Source organism: Bacillus rossius, chromosome 3, assembly GCF_032445375.1.
Source record: "Bacillus rossius redtenbacheri isolate Brsri chromosome 3, Brsri_v3, whole genome shotgun sequence".
Classification (NCBI taxonomy): domain Eukaryota; kingdom Metazoa; phylum Arthropoda; class Insecta; order Phasmatodea; family Bacillidae; genus Bacillus; species Bacillus rossius.
In genome coordinates this window covers 57,933,669-57,960,368 of record NC_086332.1, presented here as the reverse complement: position 1 = coordinate 57,960,368, position 26,700 = coordinate 57,933,669, and the positions used below count along the sequence as shown (strand labels likewise).

At 33.8% G+C, this 26,700-nt stretch overlaps 1 protein-coding gene across 12 annotated transcripts in view; it reads right to left on the bottom strand.

The window, feature by feature from the left end:
• Window positions 1-2,182: 2,182 nt before the first annotated feature.
• The window catches only part of LOC134530750 (protein transport protein Sec23A), a 77,018-nt gene continuing 52,500 nt past the window's right edge, over window positions 2,183-26,700 (bottom strand). For 6 of the 12 annotated variants that reach the window (XM_063365885.1, XM_063365876.1, XM_063365878.1 and 3 more), the window contains 5 exons: window positions 22,679-22,853; window positions 20,817-20,972; window positions 17,592-17,657; window positions 7,533-7,553; window positions 2,183-2,514 (listed from right to left, as the gene is read on the bottom strand). In XM_063365885.1, the coding sequence (XP_063221955.1) occupies window positions 2,425-2,514; window positions 7,533-7,553; window positions 17,592-17,657; window positions 20,817-20,972; window positions 22,679-22,853 (508 nt within the window). In that variant the 3' untranslated portion in view covers window positions 2,183-2,424. Of the gene's footprint in view, window positions 2,515-6,393; window positions 7,554-17,591; window positions 17,658-20,816; window positions 20,973-22,678; window positions 22,854-26,700 lie in introns of those variants that run through there. The other 6 variants (XM_063365887.1, XM_063365881.1, XM_063365883.1 and 3 more) reach the window with 2 other exon arrangements.

Here is a 26,700-nt window from a genome sequence, read left to right as displayed (position 1 = left end):
CATGAAATCAAAATTCAAAAAATTATTTTTGTGTAAATTTTCTGATGTTTTCAAATGTTATAACCTTTGTCCTTTTCCTATTCGTCACCACTGTGTACCGCTTATAAAAATGTAGCCAGCACTAGTTGGCATCATTCAAGTTTAGTTAGAGCGCACGCATGTAGTCTTATATCATAAGAGATATATCATCGATTGCATGCTACGTGCACGTTCTGTCTAGTGCCGAGTAAACTACATTTGATAGCTCACGCTTTCTCGTTGTGTGTACTACGATAGTTATGCGATCCGACTCAAATTCACGTCACAGTTTTGGTTTTTCTATTTAAAGTTGAACAAAATGTTTTTGTTGAATGATTTATTAATTAAATTGTTTGGCGTGCTTTTTTATACTCTACTTTTTAAATGAATGTACTTTCCTTGAATAGGTTTTTTTTATGAATACCTTTACCTAACAAAAATGCTTTTTTCACATAAATGTCACACCCCTATGTTTCAAACTTGATTTTAGTATAAAATGTGCGACGATAATGCGATAAAACAGGGTAGCTTCACAAGGATGAAGCTTGTTAACACTTGTTTTATATAAAATCAAATCTCACTTTTCACACAGCAATAATTATTTTACTTACACAAGCAAGTTAATATGTGGCCAAAGCAAGAAAACATTGTTTAATGTTAAAAATAATTATTTCCCCCCTTGGTAAATTTGATGATGTATACCGCTTTTATCTTGGTGGAAATAAAAATGCTACTTCCAATTAAACCAAATACTGAAAATACACAAAAAAAGATGTCTGCCATTAATTCTGAAAGAATGCTACCTGCAGAACTGATTTTTTAAAATTGTCCAACTTTCGACTAAATGATATGAAGTTTTCCTAGATGAGCCGATTTAGAAATGTAGTCATACAATATTATTTAAACAAGTATATTAGCATTTAATTTAACTAAGGATACTTGTGATATATATGTAATCATAAAATAACATGCATTTAATTCATCAAGATAGTCCAAAGTAGTAAATGTGTTCATCTTAATAGTACAAATTTCCAATAAGTCTTGCCTAGGTACATACAGTGTTTTATCGCATAATCATCACACATTTTATACTAAAATCAAGTTTGAAAAGTAGGGGAGAGATTTTTATGTGCAAAAAGCATTTTTTTGTTAGGTAAAGTTATTCATAAAAACAAATTTATTCATGGAAACTACGTTAATTTAAAAAGTAGAGTAAACAAAAGCACGCCAAACAATTTAAATTAATAAGTCATGCAATTAAAACATTTTGTTAAACTTTAAATAGAAAAATGAAAATCATGACCCGAACATGAGCAGGAACTAATGCATAAATATTGTAGTACACACCACGAAAAAGAGCAGGATATCAAATGTATTTAACTCTGCACTAGATGGAGTGCGTGCGTTGTATGCAATCGGCAGGCTATCAATATCTGACTACATGTATGCGCTCTATATGGGAATCAACATAACCAAAAATGAATGATACCATCTAGTGCTGGCTACATTTTTATAAGCGATATACATTGGTGGTGAAGAACAGACAAAGGATATATTGAAAATGTCATTAAAAGAAAATGTACAAATCGGGCAACATCACATTTATGTTAATTAAATAAGCGATAATATACGAATGAATATTAGATTTCAACTTAAAAATACATTGTTTTATACAGGAAAACTACTTACACAAATTGCTTGGAATCTAACAGCTAGTTTAATCACATATTCTTAAAGTTGTGATTATTTCATATCAAAATTATTTAAGTTTACAAAACATATAAATAATAAAATTAATTCCTATGAAGTTTCACTATGTCAAAGTTTCATTTGACACACCAATATTTTTGGTACATTTCCTAATGTCCACCTGCCCGTGTTTTTGAAATTTGAGAATATTGATATTGGTGGAAGGCAGGCAGTTGTGAGCGGAAGTTATGACAAGACAAGGCTTGTGCAGTTGAGAAAAGCCCCCCTGATTGCAAATGATGCTGGATAATTATGTAGGTACCTGTAATTTTAATTATACTATTTATACAGAAGAATTTAACACAACCAACTCTAGCAAAAATACAATCAGTTTAATTAAAAACATGAGAGATAAATTTAAGGGCAAACAATTACTCCAATTTCTTTGGATTGTAGAAAATAAAATCAAACACAATTTTACAATTGAAAATATATTTCTTTGTGTGTAAAGCTGCAAAAAGATAAAAACTTTACACAGCAATATAATTTCTACAAGACAAAACACTTTTCTCTTCACATGACTTTATTAAAGAAAAATTCTATGAACCACTATGGTGTACCATGTTATACTTAGTGTACTGAGCAGACAGCCCCGAGTGTCTCCGTTATATCAGCTGTGATCACTTTCTCTTGTGTCCTGGAGTTGCAGATGATTTATTATGCAGTTGAAGAAACTGCAAGCTTCTTGAGATGGTCCATGAAAACTTGCAGGCTGACATCATCTGTCAGAACAGGCGCTCCGCTCTCCTACAAAAAAAATTAGGTATGTTCAGATTGATGCTGCTGGACAACTGCATAATTTGTTCATGATCTCCATTACGTTATATCTTGGAACTTATTTTATGTTACTGACCATATTAATTAAAAATAACATGTCTTTGTTACGAATGTTCTTTAATGTATTTTAGAATATAAACAGGCAGCCAATCTAACATTAGGTTTAAAAAGTAAAAATTTTTGAATCACAAAAACATTTCTCTTTTTGTAATAAGATGATCACAAATTTAGCCTACAGCAAGGCCAAAATATAAAAACTGCAGTGTATCAATGGTTACCATGATAAAGATCAGTTTTACCACCTCCAATTAAATTCAGAAATGCTAACATCCAGCCACATTGACAGTGTTTTGCTTTTATTTGGAATCAACATAATTGCAGCTCATTGTGTGGATTTTGTTGACAAACATACTAAAATGATCACAATTTCCTATTGATTTGATTGTTACTGTTTACACAAAAAATACGACTAGATTTGTATCTAAATTTATAGACCGATGTGCGACTGACTGAATAATTGACGACTGACTCATCTTAACAAATTCTAACCCATTGTTCATTATATAGACAGGCAGACAGACACAGGTACAAATTTTGGATAGCTAGAAACTCTAAATTTGGCAGCAGGTAGATATTGGCCCATAACCAATGGGAAAACTCTGAAAAAATTGAAACCTGTAATTTTGAAACTCATAAAAAAAATCTTTGAAAAATCTACTAAGCCAAGCCATCGTAGCATTGCTATAGAATGACACCACCATTGTTAGAGATGATGAAAAATAGTTTAAACAATATAGCAATGAATAATTGCTGTAAACACATTTATTGATGAAAAAACACCACGAGGTTTGTCTGGAAAGTTCATATAAAAGTGGGGGGGAAAAAATATATTCTACTATTAATCAGGTAATTGAATATTGTCTCCAAAATACTCCCCCTGGGACACAATACACTTGCTCCATCTCCGTTTCCATTGCTGGAAGGTTCCTTGGAAATCCTCTGTTTTGAGGTTCTTCAGCTGCCTCATAATTTCTGTTTTGATGGCCTCCATGTCACCAAAATGCCATCCCCGAAGCACCATTTTTCATTTGGGAAACAAGAAAAAGTCACATGGTGCAAATCAGGTAAATAAGTCTTCCATCACAGTAATGGAGTTTGAGGCCAAAAACTCACGCACAACTAGCGAAGTGTGTGCAGGGGCATTGTAAAAAAAATCAGCATTGTCTTGGCATTCAAACTTGATTTCCTTGATTTTTTTGTCCTTGGCTTCCCCGCTTGTTTCCATTCCCTACTTTGGGATTGGAGTTCCACATCAAATTAGTAGAACCAAGACTCATCTCCTGTGATGATCCTGTTGAGAAAGTCACCACCCTCTTCATCTCCCAACCAGTCCTCACAGCATACCACTCTCCAAGCTTTTTGTTCTGGAGAAAAAAGCTTTGGAACGATTTTGGCACACATCATCTTCATTTTTAATTTTTCTGTTAAAATTCCATGAACATTTGTTTTGCTCAATGAAAGCTCTTCAGCGATCATTCTGACTGCTAAACGATGGTCCCGTAGGACACATGCATGAATTCTTTCCACATTTTCATCACAAACAGAAGTGGAAAGGCGTCCTGAATGAGTCTTCTTTGAAAGCTTCTAGGCCCTCCCGAAACTTGGCTCAAAGCCTCAAAAATTTCACTGCCATTCTTATCTAGATTCGCAAGAAATTTTATGTTGATTCGCTGCTCTTCAACAAGAGAAAGTTCCAAGCCGATGGCACGTGAAAAACAAGCAAGTATGACAACCCAAGTGACTTAGAGTGGCCGGGCTCAGGCTGAGTGTGGTGCAGATGGCCTTGAGTGGAAAGACCAATCTGATGCCCCTCCCCATCATCCTCAGGAATTTATAGGAATTATTAATACGAACTTTCCGGACAAACCTAGTATAAGATCACTAATAAAGAATTTTCACTACACCATTTTTCATGCTTGTTTTCATGATCGAACCAATTTTTGTTTATTTGTAAGCCATCGCTATTGACTACAATAACATGTGAACATAGTAAAAATGATGGTTACTTCTGTGAACAATATTTTGATTGCTGCAGAAAGATGAGGGTGTAAAAAAAAACATGGTATTGTCATTGATTAAATGTGGTCCAATTACATTTTATCATAACTCCACCTGTAAGAACTTATATATACAACCCCATGTAAGGGTTTGTGGGTGAAGTCCCCAATAAGTGCAAGCAAGTTTAGTAACTATCTGATGGAAACTTTTTTTTATACCAAAGAAGCTACACATAATTAGAAGCTAATAAATAACAAAGAATCTACACAGGATTAGAAGCTACACATTTAAAATGAATTTCGAACTGACATACTAATTTTATATCCTAGAAAATCACTGGGAAATTTGTTGTTTACATTTTCTAAACAGATAGCACATGTGCACTACCCAAAAAGCATGTACAAAAGAGTGCATTATTATTTCATGACAGAAAAGTTTTCTTACTATTTTTATAATTGGTAGACAAAAAATTCAGTATATATGACACTTGTTGCACAATCAGTAATATTTCTAATACACCTGTCAAAGCAGTACTTAAATATAAACTGGATGAAATAAAATCAATTATTTGTCCCTTTACTTTCTAGTCTGCACCATCTGTTTCTTGACTGCAAAAATGTATCATGCTACAGATAGCAGCACTCGCCCTTTCCTAAACAGATACTACTCAAAAAATGGCAATGCAGGTTCTCCTAAATAATGCTGCTACATTAATACTATAATTTTCAACGTTATATTAAAATGCAGCACACCATATGTATTTTATTAATCCTCATCAAATGAACATGCTCACAGAAGGTTTACAGTAAATATTTTTGTAGAGATAATCTTAATACAATGTGAGTTCTGAAGTATGATTCCATGTTTTTTCCTAAAATTCCTGTTACTGAATTAGCAGCTGAATGATTCACTGTGTACAATGTTATTTCCAGGTGTTCTGCGCTGCCAACATTTTTAGTTATTTCAGAGTTTATAGTTACTGCTGGTTTTCATTTAGATTCAGTGTTTCCTGTTTTCTCACGGGTTACATTTTACATTTGGCATTCCCATTAAAACTACATTGACTTTCAATAATCTAACAGGATTGTTAATCCAGCACGGCTGTGGTGCCAAAAACTATGGATTAAAACTACCTGTTATGAGATGCCACAAGTTGGTGGAACAAATTTCAGTTCTTCTCTGAGGTTAGTTTTTACCAGCAGGTATAACTGAAAGTTGTGAAACCAGCATCTAATTAAGTTTCTTTTAAACTTTATATTGGCTGTATATTGTTACATGCATGCAAACAAAAATATGAAATAAAACAGGACAATTGTAAGTAAGTTAAGTGTATAAATTATTTACAACAGAACTTGTTTAATGGGTCCAGATGGCCAAACGAATAAGTTCTTTGAAACAGATGAGAAAAATTACCAGTTAGACCAACTGAGTCATCCTGTTAAATGCATCATAAATGGAATGGAGGAAATTGGCGAAAACATTTATATTTTGTTTTAAAAAAGTTGCAACAAATTCTTCAGTTGACTGTTTAAATTGTAATAATCTCTAGTAAATGTTATTTTATATTTTTTAAATTATACTTAACAGATTTGGCAAGAATAATACAAATTAGATGGGTTTTGATGGTTGACATTTGGCCATCTTACGAATGTATCCACTTGCAAAACCTGCAAAATTTATATTTTCACAGTAATTAAAACCTAAAGCTTGTATTTTCTCAAAAGTTAATAAAGATGATTATGTGTGTTAGTTTCGAATCTAAGAGGATGGTATAAATAGAATAATTTACTACCTATGACAACAATTTATTGTAGTTTTTTTAACTCTACAAAAAGCACCTACATTTAAGTTGCTGCTCTAAATTTTTTGATACTGCATTCTTCACAGCTAGTTCTCATTGTAATTACTTTTTACCATACCATATTATGAAGTACAATTCCTTAAAATAATAATCAAAACACGACAAACAAGAATGTAAGCAACAAGGTGTCAGATAAAAAGATATACATAAGCCGCAATAATGTGAAAACATATGTGGAAAAGGCAAAAAGGCAACAGAAAGTACAGCAAAGCTTTTACATGAGAGACATCACTGACATGTGGAGCACATTCCATTTAAAGCTTTTAGTAACCATTCTGACAGTGAACTGCTCATTAGCAGCTCTACACAATGTAATCCCAACTATCCCTTTTTAGTATGTGTGCGAGCTTCATGACTCATCTTGCTAACCATCCACCGCCTCAAACTCACTCATTGTATGTAGAATATTAAATAGAGAATATAAACCATTTTTCTTTACCCAGAATACCATTACAAAACAGTTCAGAGAGTATGTTGTTAATGGTGAATAAAAACAATGAAGCCAGTGTAAATACAGTAAAACCCTCTGAAGAAAGTTTCCTGCATAATAAGTTTATAAAATGTTACCACATGGCCTTTAAAGTTTAGATACATTAACATTCTATTATAAATTTTATCTGTTAATAAAAAGTCTAAATTTCTCAGAACATTAAAAAAAAAAAAATTCTTAACAGGGGTTTAACTGTACAAATCCTTTCAATGAATTTTTTATATGTACTCAACAAAAGTAGAACTTTCCATTGTTTATAAAGAAGATATATCTGCCGTTTTTAAGTCCAAATCTCATTAACACAAACTGCTGAAATTGTGATCCCTTCAGACTCATACCGAATGAGGTTTCGGAGTAACTGTATTTCTCAATGAGCTAACATCCACTTGCCAAAATAGCAGCCAAGAAATATGAGCAAAGAGCAACTTCCAAAACTAAGCCAAAAGATGCAATTATAAAGCAAAAAGTGCAATATGAGAAATCTGAGCTACTATAGAGGAAAAAAAACCCCACAGAAATAAGCACCAGCATGACATGCCCACAACCAGAAAATAAATATAATTGATAAAATGACTCTACCGCATTGGGAATCGGCATCATCTGTTGGGAAAAAAAAATAAAAAAACTAGAGTTAGAAAACACAAACATAATAAATCTAATGCAAGCCATACACAAACATTAACAAACTTACTGATACACACATAACATGTTATAAAAAATGCTCTACCTATATAAAACTAAAATATCTTTATATCTTTTAACATTCACTCCAAAATTTTAATTTTTTTTAATTTTACATTTTATTTTGCTATTGCATCAGCTGTAAAAACTATATTCTATTAACTACTAAGCAAAATTTAGAACAAAGCAAAGGTGCTTAAATAAAAAAAAACTATTCACCACACATTTGCATCTACAGTGCATTCATGAGCATGCCACACACCCTTTACAAGCATTAAGAAATATTTAAAAAAAAAAAAAAGATTATTTTTATTCACACAAGTTTGCTAGTTTTCTGATGGTGCATTTTCAGTGAACTAAATAAGTTACGTTAATTTCATAAAAAGAAAAACTTTGTAGTAGAAATACTAACAGTATATATATTCAAAATATTCATTGTTACGACCTATTGTGGGGAGAACTGGGTTGGTAAAGGATAGCCCAATTAAGTTTTATTAGTTACTAATATTTACTAATAAATAATTGTACTTAAAAAAATAGACCAATCACTGGCACTTAAAAATATTTATTCGCAAGTCACTCAATGTCAGTCAAGTTCACCCTGTTCACTGATGTCGCACTTCCCTTCACTTGCAGAACTCTCGGAACTGTCATGGAACTCCCGCGAAAGCCAGTGTCGCTGCTTAAGTACCTGTGGCACCCTTCTCGAACCAACCAGAGCGGCTGTGATGTGTCACGCTATCCCGGGCTGACCCGACGCCCGAAACATCGAGAATCCCAACACTTATTCACGCCACTCCTTGCGGCGGCCTCTGTAAGCCCGGGATTCCCAGGCCGCTAAAGGTGATGATAGCCCGAGGCGGAATGATGCACGGGGAGCGGAAGGGGTAGTGAGGATCCTTGTAATCCTGCCATGCACGCATGGCATGTCTTACGTCAATGGACGGCGCATGACATCAGAGGTCGCCAGCCCGCTCCGAACCCAGCGTGCATCACGATCCCGTCTCTCACGTTCGTAACTATATATTTTAAGTGAACATTTAAATAATTTAAAATATAAAATACCATAAAATGATAAAAAAAGTTATGAAACGAAAAGGCTCGAAGATGACTCAGCCTCTTCAACAATAATGCAGTTGTCCATTTCGTGCTATGTCTTATGAACTTTCAACACACTGTAGAAAATTTCAGAGCATCTTTCTTGTGTGAGTCAAGCTACTTTCTTCTTGGTTTCTGATTGTTTCTTATGCTGCGTCGTGTTCTTTGTCTTCCTTCTACCGGCCAGTTAGTTTTAACTGTCGTGTATGTGCACAAGTTGAACTGCCCAGTTTTAGAGGTCTCTCTGAGTTTGTGCCCTTTCTCTTTTCATTTTGGTTTTCTTTTGAGTTCACTTGTCAGTGCAGTGTGTAGGTTGGAATGAGTGAGTTGTATTTGTGTGTTGCCACGAAAGTGAGTCTTTAACTCCTCCTTAAATGCATAATTGTTATTTTTCCCATCATTAAATTATATTTGGATTTGAAAGTAAATGTTAGTAAATTTTTAATGAGTTTGTTTCCCTCTTGTTTATCACTTTGATCGCCCTTGGTATATAGCACGACCGTGTACTCAGCATGATTTTAATTCCAAGTATATTTTGGCGCTTCATATTTTTTTTCTTATACTTTGGCATTTTAGTGTATTGCTTGTTCACGTTTCCATCCTGGTTGCCTTAACATTTCATTTATACAAAGTTTGCATTTATTATAAACCTCAAACAGTTCAGTGAACAGGATAAGAGTGAAACAAATGTTGTGTACATTGTTTGATGTAAGTGTAGCTGGTAAAATTAATCTAAGATCCGAACTAGAAACGACCTTCACCCATTTGTTTAATGGATGAAAAGTATTTTATATCAAATTTAATATATTAGAAAAGATATCTCGAGTGGGTTGTCTAAAAAAATTCCTGGCCAGACCCTAATTAATTAAAAATTGAAAAATGACTTTATTAAATATTGCACTGATAAGTTTAACAAATAAATGTAATACCAACTGAAAGTATGAAGCCTATAGAATATACAAATGTTGGGTTGTCTATTTTTTCCTGGCCTAACTACTGGGTTGGCAGGTATAAACAGGTAAATAGATAGTAGTTATTTTTATCAATCTGTTTAATAAATAAATCTTACATCAAAATGAGCGCTATTTAATTGTGAATACAATGATATAGGGTTGCCTGTAAAAAGTCTGGCCTAATGACGGTTGTCGAGTTTTGAAAGGTGAAATTTTTATGCGTGTGGAAACTTGTGACAAAGAGGTCCGAGCCAAATATCCCGTGCGATAGAAGAGGACACTACATTACAGCTGCGTGCTACGAGACAGCTGAATGAAAGAGAGCGCGTATGCTATTTATTCGTGCAACAGAGAAGGATAACGATACATTAGTAAATACTGAGCATTATTTTGGAGTAGTTACATAATAACCTAAAATATTGTGAACATGTGTTACTGCGTATAGTTATTTATTGACAATATATTGTGTTAAAAAATACCTTAAATGTGTTTTTTGTGCGACTTGGACGATTCTTGATTGAGTTTAGTTATGAAACTTTTAAAAATTGTGTTGTGGATGTTGTTGATCCTCTCCTCTCTTCTCGCACCGAGCCCTCTTGACAGAGAGCCAGCAGGGGTGGAGGAGGTCGAACTGCTGGTCTGGCCCCACGTTGGGCGCCAACTTATTGTTGTGTTGTCCTCTTCGCACTGATGTCTCTCTTGGGTGAGAGCCAGGTACCGGGTGGAGAAGGAGGTCCAGGCTGCTGGTCTTGCGGCAGGATTCGCAGTTGGCTGGTGAAGGCGAATAGCTAGTGGGGGTGAGGGATAGGGGCTAAGCTATTCATTGGAAATAATGTCGGTATTTTACACGGAACTTTTATTGACCTGAATTGTCCAAACAGTTCAATTGGTCGCCTGCGTCGGCTTTCACAACATACACTGGATTGATACACGGTACACCCTATCGTCAAGAAAAGGGGGGGGGGGGGGGGAAGGGAGACAAATTCCCTAGGCCGAGATAGGTCCTCGGCTGGCCTAACTCGCGAAGGAGGGGTGCGAGCAGCAGAAAAACGGATAGCCAGTCGTTCTGCTGCTCCCCCTATGATCGTCCTATGGCCAGTGGGCGGAATCCAGCCTCACTGGCCGTCGGGCCGATCAACTGACTCTCAGGTGGATGACCTCGCCTTTATATAGGGAGAAATGCGCGGGAACGAAGAAATGAAGGGAGGGGCGAACTAACTCCTCTTTGGAAGGGATGAGATGCGTGCGCATGAATCTCGCCGAAATTTCCTTCCCTGGTGGTGGAAGTATAAACTAGATATTAATAATTAAAAAGAAAAGATAAACTTGACATAAATAATTATATGTTCCTACATTAATATTCAATCCTATGTATTAAAAAGTATTTAAACTTTCTTTCACAACTTAATTAGTTAAATTTATACTTTTATAAAATATAAATACAGTTGGTAGATCGCCGTTCACAAGATGGCGTCACAATGTACATGTTCAGCTGTGGCAAGAGAAAAATATACATTTGTATACATAACTCGTTCATATTTACTATTATATTCTGAAGTGCATTAATATGTGTGGTTATAGCGACGTAAAAAAATAAAGGGCGAAGTAGGTTGGTTGCTTTAATGAATTATTCTATTGTTCGTCGCTTTGTTTATAACCTACGACGTCGCACAGATTCGTCGCCACATATTACATGTGTAGGCCTATTGCCGAAACATTTTTCCCTGAATTGCTTCTGAACTTATTTAAACTCGTTTTGAGTTTAATTATAACGTAAAGTAACGTGATATTTAATATAGGAAGGGCGGGCACGCGTCAATTGTTTATTGAAGTTAGCTTTTTGCAAAAAAAAAAAAAAATAATAATAATAATTTTAAATACAACGAAGTTGAGCTAACTGAAGCATCACTGGATTTTGTTGGTTACCATATCACATGTTATAAGAAGGTGACTGTTTTGGGAAATAAATATAATGAAGAATTTAGAATTTTTAGCACAGAGAATACAGTCATATATATGATTCTTCAAAATGATTATATAATATTAAATATTTCTTCTATATTTACTTTATAATGAAATAATAGAACAATGGAAAATGTGATATTTTTACGCTGATTAAATTACATTCAATTAAAGTAATTATTACCAAAATAATTATTTCTGCACCTACGGTTTGTTTAAATTTTCAGATTTTTTAATTTTTTTATAATTTCTTCAAAGAACTTTTGGTTATCAAATAAGGCACAGAAATTATAATTTTTGCGACTTTCTGGAACAGTATTAAAGACAATAATTTCATTTAACATTGTAAATGAAACATCTCATAAAAATTATGTCTTAAACATGTTTAATTCATAATAAAAAATTACTTCTAGGAGCACATCAAAACTTCTGTCGCTGATGAAGGAACAAAATGTCTAGAGTCTAGTATCCGTTCCCGTACAACAGTTATTGATAAGGGTGAACAAATTAATGTCAATGTCATTTCTCACACGTTTACGGATTTTGACTTCTGATGAATCATATACGAAATAATAATTATTGATTGTAACTATTTTCAATAATAAAATTGTTGTATTAATTGTTTACAATATTTTAGGTTATTAACTACTCCAAAATAATGCTCAGTATTTACTAATGTATCATTATCCTTCTCTGTTGCACGAATAAATAGCATACGCGCTCTCTTTCATTCAGCTGTCTCGTAGCACGCAGCTGTAATGTAGTGTCCTCTTCTATCGCACGGGATATTTGGCTCGGACCTCTTTGTCACAAGTTTCCACACGCATAAAAATTTCACCTTTCAAAACTCGACAACCGTCATTCAGGCCAGAATTTTTACAGGCAACCCTATATCATTGTATTCACAATTAAATAGCGCTCATTTTGATATAAGATTTATTTATTAAACAGATTGGTGAAAATAGCTATTATAGATTTACCTGTTTATACCTGCCAATCCAGTAGTTAAGCCAGGAAAAAAATAGACTACCCAACGTTTGTATATTCTATAGGCTTCATACTTTTGGTTGGTATTAAATTTATTCATTAAACTTATCAGTGCAATATTTAATAAAAAGTCATTTTTCAATTTTTAACTAATCATGGTCTGGCCAGGAATTTTTTAGACTTCCCACTCGAAATATATTTTCTAATACATATATTAAATTTGATATAAAAATACTTTTCATCCATTAAACAGATGGGTGAAGGTCGTTTCTAGTTCGGATCCTCTACTATATTAAGAAACTAAGATTTTGACATGTCTTTACAATTTGTGTGATGTCATTGTAATTGTAGATATACTCTTTAATTCTATTCAAATTTGGTAATTTATTATAATTAAACTTACGATAAAAGAAAAATTTTCAAAAGCATAATTTTTTACAAAAAAGTGGTATTTTCAATGTTTAACTATAAGTATTCTTGTAATCTCTATCAGCTCTCCATATTTTATTATGTAGCAGTAGCTCATCTGTATTAACCAACAGGTAGGTGCCCACTGCTAACCTAACCTCTAATGTGTGATATAAGATTTGTCAAATTTTTTACTTGGAAATGAAAACCAGCATAATAATTAATTTGTTTTGAAAAAAAATATAGAAAAGGCAGCCATGGGGACTGTTGACAGAAGTGAAAACTTAAAACTTTGTTTTTAAATGTGCAATATGACATATCTACGTCAAATGTACGTAAGAAAAGTAAATTGGCATTACATCAGAATTACGTCAGCATGATATCATTTATCCTTACATCATTTTTTATAGTCACAACAGATGTCAGTGGTATGTCAAAGTTACATAAAAATTCATTACCTAGCTATGACTTACCCGTGATGTCAGACCTAGGTCATGTGTTCACTGGGCAATGCACAGTATACACAAATTAAACTTTTCTCGTGGTCAATTTAACTTCACTTACTACTACTACTACAGCATGTCGGTGATGCAAACTCAATAAATTTTACCCATCCAAAAAGAGTCCAGCACGCACATGATACAGTCGAGTATATACAGCGTATTAGTGTATATAGCTGCGTATACATGTACGCAGGCCGCTGCGCATCGCCAGTCTGGCGCAACAAGTCACTAGCATGTCGGTGACACGAACCAATAAGTTTTGCCCCTACCAAAAATCGCTCAATGCGGCTAAAAATGTTTTCACTTCAAAACTAGTTAAAAATTTGTTTTTTCCTCACAAGTCATGTGATTTCCCAAACCTAATGTACGTTTTACAGTGAAAGCTCTTTCATCTGGCATTCTATAGTCCAGCACACACTGTTATAAAGCACCGTCTGTTTTCATCTCAGTACAGCATTTCCTGTTTTCATCTCAGTAAAGCATTTCCTGTTTTGTAGCCGGTTTTATTGCATGGGTACTTTTCCATTACAATTATTTGAAGAAGGGAATTGAATCACGGACGCAACGTTACAACAGACATTTTTCAACAGTAGTGATATCTGTATTTTTTATTTCTATAGAGTAGGTTCTTGTTTTAAATACAGTTAATCAGTTTCACAGTAAGGGCCACCCTATAATTTGGGTCGCACCATATATTTGTCTTCAGTAGAATTCTGAGCACAAGTGTAGTCTGTGTGTACTATGTCTGTGCTTAATAGAACACTTAAACAATATGGCACAGATGCTGTCTTTCTCCATCTGCTAGAGAGGCGGCAGTCACCCACTTTAGTATTTAATATTTCTACCCCTTGGCAGTAAGTTATTCTTTCTTATCAGTTCCTAGTCCTTTCATAAAACTAACACACAGAGGAAATTGTGCCATGATGGAGGAATATATAAGTAGCACTTCAATACACCAATTCTCTGAGGCGTGCTTTTCACAGACTTAACACAGGAAAGTTTCAATAAATCAAAGATGGATGCAGCAATACGTACGCATCTTGCGGAGCCATTGCTGCAGTGCTTACCATGAAATGTTGCAGTTACAAGCATAGGAAATAAATAGCACGAGGAAACAATATTGTTGGCATCATGAAAACCTGTCGTAATAGACGTGAAGATTGCCTTCACGTATGTATGTTGCTAGTTCTCAATCATTTATAATGGCTGAAGAAGACACGTTAACTCAAAACTGCTCAGGATAACATCACACATTCTGTGCACACACAAATTCTAGCTAGTTTTTTCCTCTAGATTTTTCCGGTGTCTCAAATGCCAGCCTGTCACGTCACTCACCGGGTGCCTGTTGGACCGATGGACGGGCAAAATGTGGCATAATGGCATGTAAAACAAACAAGACACAGAATGGAGACAAAGAGCAGTCAGGGCATCCCCCGCTGGTTTAAAGAGTGACAAGTGTGACAGCAGAGGGGGGAGGGCGACACAAAGAATCGGACCAAACAGCTTTCTGAAAATGTAACAGAATGATTAAAACTATATAACGACCAAGCGAAGGAATGCGTCGGAGCGATGTCATAGTATTTTTACAGTTTCAGAATGTAACAAACTAATATTTAAACTAAATTTAATCAAGGATATCCTGAAAACAGGCTAATCCAGGCCTGGATAATTGAAAGTTTACTGCACATTGTATAGTATATTCATTCTTCTTGATATTCACAATAAAACTATTGATGTTCAATATTCTGTCAAAATCGTTAATCCGGCATGGCCATGCTCCTGAATGTGCCGGGTTAAATGAAAATTTGGCACTATAGAATAAATATATATAGCACCAGTTTCAAAATTTATAGACAATACCTTATTTATGACATAGACAATAAAATTATTTTGTGGCAAAATGCATCATTAAAACTGCAAAGGTCCTTAAAATAAAACAGTGTTACGAACATCACAAAGCAAACCAGAACGAAAAATATTGTCATGCAGGTTGAAGGTCCAAGAAACTCACAAAATTTAACATTCCACTAGTAGGAGTTATATTTTACTTTAGATTTATCAATTGCTGTGTTATTTACTAAGGGCCGGTTTTATGACCTCCGGCTAAAGTTCCGGCTAAAATTTAACCGCAGGCTAGCTCTTATTTCGGTTTTATGACTTCCTGTTAACGTCTACCTTCCAGCTAAAGTTCCGGCTAACCTAGCGGGTGGATGAACCGGCCGCTAGCTGCTTAACCGGAGGCTAAGCAACAGAAAATAAAATGGCGATGTATCAGGCGAGGTTAGTTGTTGATAGTGATGATGACTATTTGAGGAATTCTATTGAATATTTACAGGATGCGATGGAATAATTTATTACTAAATGTAAAATGCTTCGCCGTATTCGTCAAAGTTTTATTAAAAATTACATGGCATGAAAGTGTAGTCACGCTTTTCTATTTTCGTCGAGTCGTGTATTATTATTTGACTTTAATTGATCACGAAGTACATAAACGTATGCTATGTATATAAACTTAAATGTTCCTGCTTAAGAATATGTGTAAATAAGTGAATTTTATAATTGCAAAACGAGGGTTATTATTACCTATAAAATGCGTGTTTTCGTGGAAGTTGTATCTGTGAATTTTTATTCGTAATACAGTGGACATATGCCGGGAATGAAATGCACTTCATACGACTTCAGACGTGGTTCTAATTCAATGAATACAATTGAATGTGAAAATAAATGTTACCCAATTATCCCTTCCCTATCTTACAAACCATTAGGTACTTATTATCTACCTGCCACGCAAGTGCAAAACGAAAACAGCACTGGAATTATTCTGTTTACCGTATCCAAGTTTATCCCTTGATCCTATCGGCATGACCCTTTATATGTTGGTCTTGTTTTACATTATACTTGCTGTTTTAATTTAGAATGTTGAAAAATCCTGTACATAACACAAAATACCTAACATATCACGATGCAAACAAATTATGTCAGGTCTTGTAAAAATATATTTCATTCGTATACATTTTACAATCATAATTATTTCCCCAGTGAATATATCTAGGATCTCTTGACCTACTAAATTAAAACAGCAAGCATCCTATACCACAAACTAATTCCATCAGGATCGGATTAATTTGGATATGTGATACGAAACTATTAGTACAAAAATGAAACCTACACCAGTGAAATGAAAATCGACAAGTATTTTCCCGAAACGGGGTCTATATTATTTGATTATGAAATAAATTTATGAAAGAAATAAGTGTTCTCTAGCAAAAATGTCATCCATATTTATTTGTTGGTATAGAATTACTTCGTTAGTTTTGGCTTAATATATAACCTAACAAAATCATGTGTTTCAATACAAGAGTAAAGTTGAAAACACACGGTTTTGAATCGTAAATTGTAATTTTATGGTTTAATACAAAGCAGGTTTGACGTCAAAGTAATTTTTGGTTAATTTAATTATATCTGTTGCAAGATAAAGTTCGCGGCATATTTCTTTACTGCAGCTGTAAACATTCCGAATCACAATACAAACAAACAGCTGACTAACATTCTACCAGAAAAAATAACTGTCTTGCAACAAAAGTTACCAAATTCTGTTTTATTTCATTACCAACACAACCATTATTACACCACACGCTTCGTCAGGTTCCGGTTAGCCAACCGCAGGCTAAGTATGGGTCATAATACACACCTCGTTCGTTAACCGGAGGCTAGCCTTACCTGGAGGCTAGCTAACCTGAGGATTTAGCCGGAGGTCATAATATCGGCCCTAAATGGTGTGCAATACATCACAAGTGTGACAAAAAAATCTAATGATGTGGAGCTTATTTTCTATACCACTAGTTCATATGGTTTGATATTGAAACCAAAAGTTAAAAAAAAAACTTAAAATAAATTGTACAATCAATGCTTTGCACATGTCTAATTGAATGTTGTAGTTACAAATGTGTGGTACTTTCAAATACATGCTTAGTTAACACACATTCAACCTCCACTGTTAAACACAGAGCAAAAGCATACAACCAATAGAAACATGACTCGCTTACCCCTGCATATGCATACATGTTGTTGTGTGTCTGTGAAGGATTGACTTTTGACAGCAAAAATCGGGCCTGTTAAAAAAAAAAAACATGAGCATAAACTTAATATCAAAAAATGTCACAAATACTAATTTAGAAACAATACCACTAATGTCCTCTTCCTTAAACTTTAACAAAACAAAATGAAAAATCTTTGTTAATGTACAACTCTAAATGAAATTTTTTTCATAATCGTGAATGGGCATTATTTTTGTATGGAATATGAATTAAAGTGTATAAGATAATGTAGTTTGACAAAAAAAAAGTTCAATACAAAATTAAATTTCACAAGATTGACATATTTGAGATACTCCTTTAATTCCCAATCAGTATCACAGTTTATGTTTTAAATTTCAGATTGAGATGATATATGAGTAACCTTACATACAAGGTCAACTAATACATTTAGGTTGTGTAACATTTGAAATTTGAAATTGTCTTAATTTTGAGGTCTAATACATTCGAGGTTGTGTTACATTCATTATCTTACATTTTAAATCACTAATAATAGAAAATGAAATTTTTCATGGTCGTCATATACCGTGTTTTCTTGCATAATTGTCGCCCATTTTATTCTAAAATCAAGTTTGAAAAGTAGGGGTGTGACGATTATGCGGAAAAAAATTTTTTTGTTAGGTAAAGTTATTCATAAAAAAACCCGTTCATGGAAAGTACGTTTATTTAAAAAAAAAAAAAAAAGGTGGAGTATACAAGAGCACGCCAAACAATTTATATTAATAATTCATTAAATTAAAACCTTTCTTCAACTTTAAATAGAAAACCCAAACTGTAACGCGAACGCAAGCCACTTGAATCTGCGACGTGAACTAACGTGTAACTATTGCCTTAGTACACATTTTCCATGAAAGAATGCGGGCCATCTAATGTAGTTAAATCGGCACTCGACAGAGAGCGAGCGCGCTGCATGCAATCGGCGAGATATCGATATTCGACTATGTGCACGTGCTCTATACGGGAAGCAACATAACCAAACATGAATGATGCCAACTCGCGCTGGCTACATGTTCATAAGCGGTACACCGCGGCGATGCTGACGATCAGATAAAGATAATAACGTTTAAAAACGTCTTTAAAAGAAAATTTACACGTCAGACAACTTCGTATTTCCGTTAATTAAAAAAGTAAGTGGTAATTTCGGAATAAATATTAGATTTATACTTTAAAATACATTGTTTTATATGGAAAAGATACCTATACAAAGCGCTCGGCATCTAATAGCGGGACCAAAAACATCATTCAACGTTTAAGTGAGAAGTTTTTTTTTTATCCCAATTTTGACGGCAAAAAATATAGGTGCGACGATTACGCACGTGCGACGATTACGCACGTGCGACGATTATGCGATAAAAGAGAGTATTAAAGATCATATTATAATTGAAGTCATATTATATTCAATGTCATCTTACATTTATTTATACAGTCCGAAAACTGACGAGTAATGATGCTAACATGGAAATTTTTTTATTTGAAGTGTAAACAATCATTTGCCGCTAAAATATTAATATAACATTTTTCCCCCATTGTTTCATGAAAAGAATTTCATTCTTTTATATATACTATATAATTACACTGCCAAATATTATTAACTAGTTCATAGTAGATATAAGACGAGACTTTAAACCTCAAGCCGAGTTAGCAAGTAGCTTAGTACAACACTACAGTTGAGTACATTGTACTTGACAGGATGAGTCTCGAAAATCTTTTGTTTATAACTCGATATATATGTGACATCTCGTACCATTATTTTACAAACACTTCACAGTTTAATCTCATGATTACATTGACCCAGTTTTCTTAAAGTACAGTTAATTTTACACAATTACACTGCCTGAAAAATGTAAAACGGTTATTCTGCTATTGAAGTTTCAGAACACTGAAAAATATGACATTTTGGAATATATTTTTAACATATAAAATAAATACTAAAAGAAAATACTGTCTGAAATAAATGTTTTTCTTCCCTAATACAAGGGCAATCCATAGATCACTGCTCGGCACGAACATGAAAGTGTTGTACTGTTTTATCTTCCTATCTTTGACTCTGTTAAAAATGATGGACCGCTTTATTTCTGCCTGTAACAGGAATTAATATTTCTTATACAGGTTAACGCAAAGTTTGAAAATGCCCAAGTACATATTGCCATTTTTGAAGTCAGGACTTTTCATACCAACAAGAAAATGGCAGAAGATAATAAAACTAATACTGGGTTAATTTTCTTTACTGGAATTAAAAAAAATGACAGGAACAGACAGACAGACAGATTTTTCAAGGGAAAAGTATTTTTTAAAATTCTGAAAAGTGTATTTTTGAGTATGTACTCCACTTAATACAAGTAGTTTACCATTTAAATAACTGGTTAGGCTCGGTACATAAAATTAACATTAAATTGTGTTAGGAACTACAATTTTAAAAGGTACCTATTTTACCCTGAACAACCATCCTTATAATTTTGTAGTATCTTATATATAAAAACGAATGTTTGAATGTTCGTCTTCCTAGTGTTCGCACATGGTTCATCCGATCTCAATGAATTTTTGCACGTTTGACCTTGAAACATGAGGAAGGTCACTGTATGGGTAAGACTTTGATAAAACTAACCTTTAAAACAGAATTTATGGTGGCCCGTGAGTTATATCTGATATCTACCAGTAAGTATTTCATGATTGTTCCTCTTTTCTATAATCCAAACAATAATTGAAAACAATTTAAAGATGTAAGCAAAATAAATATTTACCAGAAAGTATTTTATGACAGCGTCTTAGTATTTAGTACTCTTGACACAATTAACTAAACAAAACATTCAGGTTATGAACAAATGCCAGACACAGATATCAGATAATGTGAAGCATTTACCTATTTCGCAACAAAATTTGGAATAAAACATGATTATCAATATTATCTAGTATTGAAATGAATTCAGAAATTTCCCAAAAAAAAAAAAAAAAAAAAAAAAAAAAAAAAGTGAGTCCAATCCTAAAAAGTTGTGAAAGTGAGACTTCAACTGCTCTCAATACATTTATACAACAATTTTAAACAACAAAAAAAAAGTTTAACTCACTATAATCTGCTAAAAATTTAGCATATAAAAACCCATAAATTCCAACAAGAAAAAAACTATGACTGCTCCAAGACAAACAAGCATCGCTCGGCACGGCCCAAGGGCGACTGACCTGGGAGCCTCCCTGTTCCGTGTCGATGTAGCGCGGCATCGGGAACCTGGTCTGCAGTATCTCCTGCGCATCGTCCACGGGAGCCTGCAGCAGCTGCCGGAAGTTCTCGTACTCAGGCATGTCCTGGTACTTCTGGGCCCTCCACTGAGCTATCGTCTGCAACAGCCCAGCCCACTTATCAAGGCTGCGAAGAACAGCACACTACCATGCAGTTGTTTCTTTTTTTTTTCAAGTGTACATACTAACAAACCATATGTAGCACGCCTTAAGACATAGGAGGAATATAATGAAATAGATTAATTTACTAAACCGGCTATAATCTCAAACAATAATTGGAAGAATACTATGAAATAGTAGATTAAAAACTTACTCTAATGACAATTTATAACAAGAATAATGATAATTTAATATTATATATCATGCTAAATACAAACATACATTGCAGACATGTCATTTTTGAAGTGGAACTTCTTTGCTGCGGAGGCTACAATTTTTGAGCGTTACGACAATTCCAATCGCATGAGGGGAATAGTTAGGTACTTGCGGGGAATCCGGGGGAGGAGGGGAATAGTTAGGTACGTGGTGAGGGAACCAGTAGAGGAGGAGAGTGCCTCAGCAGCGACGACACCCCAACCAATGCATTAGTGATCGAATGGGAGGACAGCAAGAGGTGGGAGGGATAGGTATATAGCGGAGCATTCTATGTTTAAATTGTAACAACTGGAAGGGTAGATGGCAGGGGAGAAGTAGAAATGACACAGCAGTGCTGCTACTGAATTCTCGTAATGCTGCTTGTGTTTGTATACTTCTCAGTTTTTGTAATGGCTAACGATTGATGCTACCATATTTATTTTATTTAAAAAATCTACAATTTATTGATTCATATGGAAAAAGTTATTAATTTGTGCAATTAATTTTATAAGTATCATTAATTTTTATGTAAACAGTGTGACTGAAAATGTAAAAAAAGACGTATTGACTTAAGAGGTAGGTTAGCTTTAGAAGTGTAATTTATTTTTGATATGTGAACACCGATTTGAAATGTCAAAAGGTCTTATATAAGGGTAATTTATATTCAACTGGAGTGTTTTTTTTTTGTTCTTTCATTATTTTCAGTTGGATAGCATGATTTAACATCATGCCTAAAAATAATAAAAAGACAGAAGCAGATAAGAGGTATTATTAAAATATTTATATATATATATATATATATATATATATATATATATATATATATATATATAATAACATAAAAAACAGATTAACTGCAGCTGCTCACCCGCTATATATACTTTTAGTAACCTCACAGCATGTAAAGTGCATTCCAGTGAATATGAACACAATTCAATCTCTGCTAAATTTTATTCTTTCAAGAAATTAAAAGTTAAAATATAAAACTGCCTGTGCAATTATGCTTCCAGTTTGAATATGTGAAAGACTATGTTTTAAGTTAAATTTAGTGCATTTGTCGGATGATACATGTATGTTTGAACTCGGGTCCTCTAGATTGTCAAAGTTGCTAGAACATATTAGAATAAAAGAATCCTTATTTAAAACCACATTACTAATCAAATTTACAAATCTTTAAATAATTAAAACACTTTTTAAAGATTTCAAAAACCGGCAAGGACTAAATTAATTCATTCCCAGCAACCAAATTCTAGCAGTATAATAATTGAAAATACACATTTTCAGTAAAAATATTGAATCACTTTCCACAATGCAAAACAAAATAAACTGACCTTGAACTATTTAAGCAAAATCAGTTTTAATTTTTTGGCATTAAATTTATGCTAAAACTGTTTTACTCATGAGAATTCAGATGGAGTAATTATAATCCAAAGCAATGAACAGTGCTGTACCTCGCCATGGAAAATGAGAATCTGAAAGAAAGTATCCATGAGCAGTATACGGTCTGGCTGGATGCTGCTGGTGTCCAATAGCACAGGCTCTGGCGGGCCATTGAAGCTGTAGCTGTACAGGATTGGCTGGATCATGATGAGCGACTGAGTCAGGTCCTCCCTCATGAGCATGTGCCTGTGGCAAAAGAACATTACACACTTTTGACAAACATGTCAAATTCCCGAAACACATACATGTACTTTTTACTCCTACAAAATTAAATGTGCCCTAAATCAAGTACTCATAGAGAGATATTGAGGAATTAGCTTCTCCAAGACATCCACACATGCATCTTGAATTTGTGTTCACATAATATTTGAAAATTAATGTTGTCATAAAAACTTGTTAACTTAATTAATCATTAACTGGAAGGATGGGTAACTTAAGTGGGGGAGGTGGGAGAAGAAGTAAGAAAATGGCTAACTACTTCATTTAACTCCTGGCTTAGTACACATTGTTAGTTGTGACACTTCTTTAGAGTTTTATTTACCTGTATAGGTTGAACTGTCAAATACAGAGTTGTGCAGAGGATTTAAACTACAAGCATTGATTCAACACTGAATAGGATAAAATCAGCCCTAATATCAGACTAAATATCATGCATGAATGGATCCAACGAGGGGGTGAAAAGAGGAAATTTCCCTCCCCTCTCCAAACCAAATAATTTTTAAATTTATGGTAATCAGTCTGCACACTGTTAGTACAAATCTAATAGTAATGTGTTATTAAGTTATTATTGAATTGTTGATTATTTTACTGCCAATAAATGATTAAAACAAAAATAGTTAAGGCATAACAGCTTTAAATCTTATTTTATAAAGTTTACAAACAAATTATTTAATGTGAATGGAAATAAGGAACATTTAAACATTAAATAAATGTACTGTATTTACCAGCACATGGGTCATATTTTACGTAGATTTTTAGTTTCAAAAATGTAATGCGATCCTCATGCAAGTTTTCCACTTTGGGTGAAAAAAAAAAAAAATGTTGATAATTGCAGCGTGTCGATGAGTATGTGCGAAAATAACTCTCCTGTGTTGACTTTTAATATATATCTAAAATAAAATATACATATAAAAAAAAGGGGACTGTCTGTAAAGTCGGTTTACGGACGATAATTTTACGTGATAACGTCATAAGAAAACATTTATGAAAAATTGCATAGTTTTTAATTTTCAAATATTATTTACAGTTTTTCCAAATTTAATTTAAATAATTTGTTTAAATATATTCACAAACAATTAGTTATAGAAATAAACTGAAATCAAATCAATGTCAATAAATTGTTAATTTGAAATGACGAAATTGGACAAATAAATCAAATTTTTTAAATTGCTGCTTTTAAAAAGCCCGCCTTAACCTGTTTGATATTATAGAAGATTTTCTTGCACGGTGGTTGGCCAGTTCAACTTGTCATTGCCTCTATATTGCTTGTTCCGCGCTCTCGCTTGCACGCTCGGCTCAGGCGGAATGTGACAATGAGTTATCCTTTTTCGTGCATGCAACCTGCGTTCATCGATTTATAAGACGTTATCACATCAATATATATAAAATTATAAATATATATTAAAAATCAACACAGGAGTTATTTATGCACATACTCATGGACATATACATACATACATAAACTACACACACACACACACACACACACAGAGATATATATATATATATATATATAACATCACGAGTAGGGATGTACATGTTAATTCTTCAGTGCTTCGATTCAAAGGATTCTATCTGGAATCAAAACTGAAGATTCACAAGCTGTACGGAATCGTACCATATAAGGAATCGTATCATATTTAGAATGGTAGGTGGTAAGAACTGTCAATAATTTGGTTGTAAAATAGTCACGTAAATTAATTAATTCTAGTCACAATTGCCGTATTTTCCAGCCAGTAAGATGAAAATGTTTGTACAACTCACCTGCACTAATATACAAAAGACGTGGTACATTAATTGAAGGTTCGATCACAACCACAATTACGAATAATCCGTAACACTGTACTAACCAGTTAGATTTCTGTACTTGCAGGGAAAATACTGTAATCTCAATTCAATATAATAACTTTATTTCATAAATACAACATTAACCTAACTTTTCTCTTCACTCATAAACATATCTTAAACCTCCAATGTTGACAAGCAATCATGACACCATGTTGAAATAAATAATTTATAGCAGGCTAGCCAACTGTGTTGTTCATAAACATTTTAGTTTTATATTTTCCTAGTCATTCATATACTAAAGAAAATTCTAGTTATATTTTCGATACTTTTACAAAACATTTTTTTGCTTAAAAGAAGTTAATTTAAAATTGGATTTATACTTATATAAAGTCATTAAATTAAATACCTAAGATTTATTGTTTGCGCGTAACATGTTGCTTTTTGTACAATGCACTTTTGTTTTACCTTCGCATTGATGTTTCATTTTCAGTGACCCCGATTGCTAGCATTATTAAACCTATTGTGAATTTGAATCACGATAAACAGAAAATATCTCATGATCAGTTAAAGTTTTTCACGGACATAAATCAAGTGAAACAGAACAAACTGGACTTTTAGAATGTGAAAAACACTATGAATGGCACCATTGTGCAACACCTGACCAGCCGGTGCGGCACAGGAAAGTGATGTGACTTGCTAGGCTAGTATTAAACAGAAGGGGGAAATCTAAAAAAAACACCAGCAAGAGTTTGTATGTGTACATTCTGTGTGGTTGTAGCCATGTAATGGTGTTGATGGTTTACACTCCCTCCCTCCCTCCATTGTAAATGTAAGTGAACTGGCACTGTACACAATCTCCATGTGTCTTATTTCGACAGGTTTTTAAGTGCAACTGTGGCCCACATTGTTTTTTTTTGCGTTAGATTTCCCTGTTTTCAAATGCAATATTACATGAAAGAAATGCAGTCATCATTGATGCTTATTACACTTCACTTAATGAAATAAAAAGATTTTCTTTTTCATTTGAGAGTTTTTATTGTCTGAAAGACGAAACAACCGAATACAATCACTTTCATTATTTTTCGCACGTGTTCAACTCGTACATCCAAATGTCGATAATTGCTTTTTGCTCGGGCAATGAAAATTAAGCAGAAAAAAAAAGCGTAGATTAAGTCCTTCAGTAAAAAGTTACTTGAAGTACACAACTAGTGAGGCCCCAAACCTGGCTGCACCTGGCGAAACACAGTCGCCACGAGCCAAAATGCCGACGAAGATGGTCACAATTTCTAATTAAATGGCAGAATGAAAATAAAAATGTTAGGTTAACTTAAAAATCTGCATGGCTCTGACCACCAACGTTAAATTTTCTATTCCACAATTCTCCTACATATTTGGCGAGAAGCCACCGAACGCGCCCACGTTGTGCAGCGATCGACAGACGACTGACGAGATCATGGCACTGGTTCCTCCACGCAGGAAGGGCAGTCACATGACCTCATCGACCAATCACATACACTCTTCATTCACACTAACAATTACAAGCCAATCAGAACACAGAACATATACACTGAAAACCATTTTCACATATAGAAACAGGGGATTCACTTTCTTCTTCTCTCTCTAACACCGTGGGAGAGTAGATATCGTTACAGTCTCTCTCTTACTGGAGAATCACTGTTTCGTTCTCACTCGCACTTACAGGCCTCTTATGCCTCTCTCTTTCTACACATCACCCCAGACACAGTCCCTTGTTCTAGAACCATTATGCAACATCTGCATTCTAATAAAAACGTAATATATAATTATAATACAATATTAAAATTTAAATAAATAATAGAAAAAACTCATTACACATAATATTACGTAAATATAACTAGCAAAACAAAGTTGAAAGAATGACAGAAGAAACATGATTATTAAATAATTATAAATTCAGAATAAAATATACTGGCAACCTAGCCTGTTCTTAGTAACAATTTTATTAGTAGAAAAGGCATGTATACTGCAATGCTACATGCTTTGAAAG